Raw genomic sequence first — 4,804 nt, forward strand, 5'->3', positions numbered from 1 at the left:
GGCTGTTGCTGCTGCACTGTACTTTTAGTAATTAAAATGAGGAGGCTAGACAGCAGCATTATGGTAGGCAGCAGCAGCAGCAACAGTAGTAGCTGCAGCAGCAGCAACAACAATACTAATAGTAGCAGCAGCAGCAACAATACTAGTAGAAGCAGCAGCAGCAGCAGATTAGTTGATTGAGGTGTATAGGCAGCTAATAAGGAGACGCAAGTGCTGATGATGTCTTAAAGAGACAGACAAAGAAAAAGAAATATAACAAAAAGAGACAGAGACAGAGAGGAGGAGACAAATAAATAAAGAAGAGACAGAAAAGAGACAAACAAAAGGAGACAAATAGAAGGAGACAAACAAAGAGACAGATAAAGAGACAGATAAAGAGACAGATAAAGAGACAGATAAAGAGACAGACAAAGAGATATATAAGGAGACAGATACAGAGATAGATAAGGAGACAGAAAAGGAGACAGGAGACAGGTAAGGAGACAGATAGGGGAGGAGACAGATAGAGACAGATAAAGAGACAGCAAAGGATACAAATGAACATAAAACAGACAAAAAGGGACAGACAAAGAGAGAAAGAGAGACAGATGAGGAGACAGATGAGGAGACAGATGAGGAGACAGATGAAGAGACGGATAAAGAGACAGATAAAGAGACAGTGTATGTCTCTTCTCCTCAGCCGCCTCAGGCCCGTGTGCAAACAGCTAAACCCAGCAAACAGCAGGAGACTCTGGTGCACCCTTTATAGCGAACACTAGGGTTTAGGGTTTAGGGTTTAGGGTTTAGGGTTTAGGGTTTGGGCGTCCTGCTCATTATGATAGGCGGCAGGAGGAGACTCATTAGAAGGAGACAAAATAAAGCAAATAAACATTCTTAGTTGTTAGGGGCAGCAAACAAAGCGTATAAAAGATAAACACAAACCTTAAAAAAACAAAGAAGGCGGCAAGCACGCCTTCCGCGTACATTTACAGCTCGCTGCTGTTGCTGCTGCTGCTGCTGCTGCTGCTGAAGAGCAGTGTATAAAGAATTTGACTGCAGTTGCATGCAAAAGGAGAGGCAGCAACATCAAATATGTTGCTGCTGCTATTGCTCTAGCAGCAATGAGCGGCATCGCTCTGCTGCTGATGCTGCTGCTGCTGCTGTTGCTGCTGCTGCTGCTGCTGCTGCTGCTGCTGCTGCTGCTGGGGGCTCTGGCTGGGGCTGTTGGTGGCGTTTGCTGCTGCTGTTTGCAGTTGTTCTGAACCTTCTTCCTTCATTTTATTATTTTATAATGATGTATTGTTATAATTTTGTTATTTTATCTGTTTTTATTTGTTATTAAGGCTGCACTGGGGAGGGGCCCCCCCCTCCCCTTCTGTGCGGCGCCTGTATTGCTGCTGCTGCTGCTGCTGCTGCTGCTATTGCTGCAGAGTAGGTTAGCATCTCTTATCTCTTTCTCTTCCTTTCTACAACATACTAATTTAAATAAACTTTATTTTAAGCCGTTTAAAGGGCTGCAATGTTCGCATGCAGCCCCTCGTGCAGTTTGCTGCTGCAGTGGCAGCGGGGGGCCCCCAAACCTCTTGGGGGCCCCCCGCTGCCTTCCGTGCTGCAGCTGCAGTTGCTGCGGCAGCAGCAAATGCTGTTGCTGCTGCTGCTGCTGCTTAACTCCTCGCGAGGAGCAGCAGCAGAAGCAGCAGAGGGTCTTCGAGGCGCTCTCTTTCCTGGTCTTGCTCCTACAGAGTCTATGGGGGCCCCCCTTGTTGAGTTATTATATGTTAATGCAGATCCAGGGGGCCCCCCTCAGAGACCCCTAGGGATAGCTCGTCGCAACATACAGCAGCAAGACCTTAATACGCAGCAGCTGCTGCTGCAGCAGCAACAGCAACAGCAGCAGCTACAGCAGCAGCTGCAGCAGCAGCAGCAGCAGATACCTGCTCCGGAAACAAATGCTGCTACTCCTGCTGCTGATCCTGCTGATGCTGCAACTCTTGCTGCTGCTGGTGAAGAGAATGAAACGAACGAAGTTGTCCCACCGAGAGAGCCTCTGCAGCAGCTGCAACAGCAACAACAACAGCAGCAGCAGCAGCAGCAGCAACAGCAAGATCAACAGGAACAGCAACTGCAGCAGCAGCAGCAGCAGCAGGAGGGGGATCCGACTGGGTCCTGCGGCAGCGGCAGCAGCAGCAGCAGCTGCTGCGCACCAGCTTTCTGCAACAGAGAGTGCTTCGAGCCGCTAAAGACAGCAATTGAACATGCTGCAGCAGAGTCGCTGCTGCCTTCACTTCGTCGATATTTGGGGCTGCATGCTGAACCCCCGCCTCTCATGCCTTTCTTCCTTGGGGGCCCCCTCCCTCCTGTACCCTTTCTGCTGCCAGTCTTGACAGGCGGTGAAGGTGAGTTGCTGCTGCTGCTGCTGCTGCTGCTGCTGCTGCTGCTGCTTCTGTTACTGTTGCTGCTGCTGCAATAAGAGCTGCAAGGTAGAATAACCTCCTAGTGTAGACGCATGCATGCATGCATGCTGCTGCTCATGCTGCAGCTCATGCTGCTGCTGCTGCTGCTGCTGCTGCTGCTGTGTTTGCAGGGGATCTGCTGTCTTCAGTGCTGAGAGGAGGTGTTATAAAGGTGGGGTTGGTCGGTACCCGCGCATGCATGCATGCATGCTGCTGCTCATGCTGCAGCTCATGCTGCTGCTGCTGCTGCTGCTGCTGCTGCTGTGTTTGCAGGGGATCTGCTGTCTTCAGTGCTGAGAGGAGGTGTTATAAAGGTGGGGTTGGTCGGTACCCGCTTCCTCCCTGCCTCTGTGCGCTCCTTGCCTGCGCCTCAACAGCAACAGCAGCAGCAGCAGCAGCAGCAGCAGGAGCAGCAGCAGCAGGTGAAGCCTACGGGGATATCTTTTCGTATATTAGAGGCTGCGGTGTCTCTGCTGTCAAGAAATTATGCAGCTCACATCCCTGGAGGGGGCCTCCTTAAGATTCAATATCGTGTGTACAGCAGCAGAGCAGCGTTATTTGCTGCTGTTGCTGCAGGACATGTACACCTCACAGAGTTAGCTGCGCCTTACTCTACTCTTCAGACAGCAGCAGGAAGCTTCCCTTCAAAGAAGCTGCATGCAGCACTTGCTGCACCTAGAAGCCTATCCCTAACCGCCAAACAGCAACAGCAGCAACAGCAACAGCAGCAGCAGCAGCAGCAGCAGCAGCAGGATGTAGGTTGTGTCTCCGGCGATCGCTGCTCTCTAGGACGGTGGGTGTGGGGCTCTGCTTACTTTTTTTCTCTTGTTATAGCAGGGGCCCCCTGGGGGGGGGCCCCCCTGCTGCTGAGCTGCCAGCGACAGCTGCATGTGCAGCGACTTAGAGACCTTGGTTTGCTGCTGCTGGAGTCGGGTGTAGCGTCTCCTTTTGTTTTAATTGAAGCTGCAGCACCTGAGATTGCAGATATTGTCTCTTCTTCGCTCCCTCCGAGCGCAGCCTTTGGTCTTGTTAATATGAATACATTAGGGGGCCCCCTACCTACCACAGGGGGGCCCCTCAGCCCTCTATGTAATGCAGCAGCTAGAAGAAGAGCTCAAGCAGCACATACAACACTTCCAGCAGCACCTGAATCACCACCAACGGCTACCGCTGCTGCTGCTGCTGCTGCTGCAGCTGCTGCTGCTGCAACAGGGGGGCCCTTCGGAGCAGCAGCAAACCGGCTTACGTCAGGGCCTCAACAGACAGCAGCGCATGTAGAGGAGGGGGCCCCCAAGATGTTTGCTGCAGATGCTGCAGGTGCAGGGGTCTGGCTCCCAGATAACAGCAGCAGCAACAGCAGCAGCAGCAGCAGCAGCAATGGGGGGGAAGGGCCCCCGTTCTTGCGAGGTAAGGGGCAGCTGCTTCCAGGAGGTGTTGTGCTGCTGTCTCTGTCTGAAGCTCTTGAGGCCCTTCACCAAGGTGAGGCTGTCGCGCTGCTGCATGCAACCCCTTTAGGAGAGTTATTGAGCAGCAGCGAGAGCCAGGGGGGCCCCCCAGACAGCGGTGAAGGGGGCCCCCCAGACAGCGGTGAAGGGGGCCCCCCAGACAGCGGTGAAGGGCGCCCCCTATCTGTCTCGGAGGCCCTACCTTGGCTGCTAGAAGCAGATGCAGATACTGTGCTGCCTCTGTCTCCTTTCTATAAAAGAAGAGGGGCCCCTGAGTGCGAGCCCAGAGACCCAAGAGACGAGTTTGCTGCACTCTCTGCTGCTGCTGCTGCTGCTGCAGCAGAAACAAGGAGGCTCTTTCTTATGCCAGATGATGAGCTATGACATACAACAAAACAAGGGGCCCCTTGGGGGCCCCCTTGGGGCCCCCTGGAGGCCCCCTTGAGGCTCCCTGGGGGCCCCCTTAGGGATACCTGGGGGCCCTCTTGGGGCCCCCTGGGGGCCCCTAGTGGGGCACCTGCGGGGGCCTCGGGGGGGGCCCCCCTCTGCAGAGACTCTTGAGTCTCGCTAGAGCGCAGCAGCAGAAGCGGAAGCAGCAGAAGCAGCAGAAGCAGCAGCAGCAGCAGCAATAGCAGCAGCGGCGGCAGCAACAGCCAACAGCTGCAATAGCAGCAACAGTGGCAACAACAGCAACAACAACAACAACAGCAGCAGCAGCAGCAACAGCAGCAGTAGCAGCAGCAGCAGCAGCGAAGCAGCTGAATGCAGGCATCTGAGTATGCAGGGTGTGTCTCCTGGGGTTGCTGAGCGGGGGGCCCCCCTGCTGTGTTGTTTGTGAAGGGTAGGGGGCCCCCACCGCTGGCAGCTCTGTTTGGGGGCCCCTTAATGGGTCTCTTCGATAAACTCTGGTATCTGCTGCGGGCAGTG

At 54.2% G+C, this 4,804-nt stretch overlaps 1 protein-coding gene across 1 annotated transcript; it reads left to right on the plus strand.

Annotated features, from left to right (window-relative positions):
- Positions 1-1,498: 1,498 nt before the first annotated feature.
- On the plus strand, positions 1,499-4,261 carry EAH_00059600 (hypothetical protein, conserved; the record flags this gene model as incomplete). Its single annotated transcript, XM_013393548.1, has 3 exons — positions 1,499-2,375; positions 2,564-2,617; positions 2,706-4,261. The coding sequence occupies 3 exons, from the start codon at positions 1,499-1,501 to the stop codon at positions 4,259-4,261; spliced, it is 2,487 nt and encodes an 828-aa protein (XP_013249002.1).
- Between the last annotated feature and the right edge of the window lie 543 nt (positions 4,262-4,804).

The sequence above is a fragment of the Eimeria acervulina genome, genomic scaffold (assembly GCF_000499425.1).
Source record: "Eimeria acervulina Houghton genomic scaffold, Eah_scaff1422, whole genome shotgun sequence".
In the NCBI taxonomy this organism is placed as follows: Eukaryota; Apicomplexa; class Conoidasida; order Eucoccidiorida; family Eimeriidae; genus Eimeria; species Eimeria acervulina.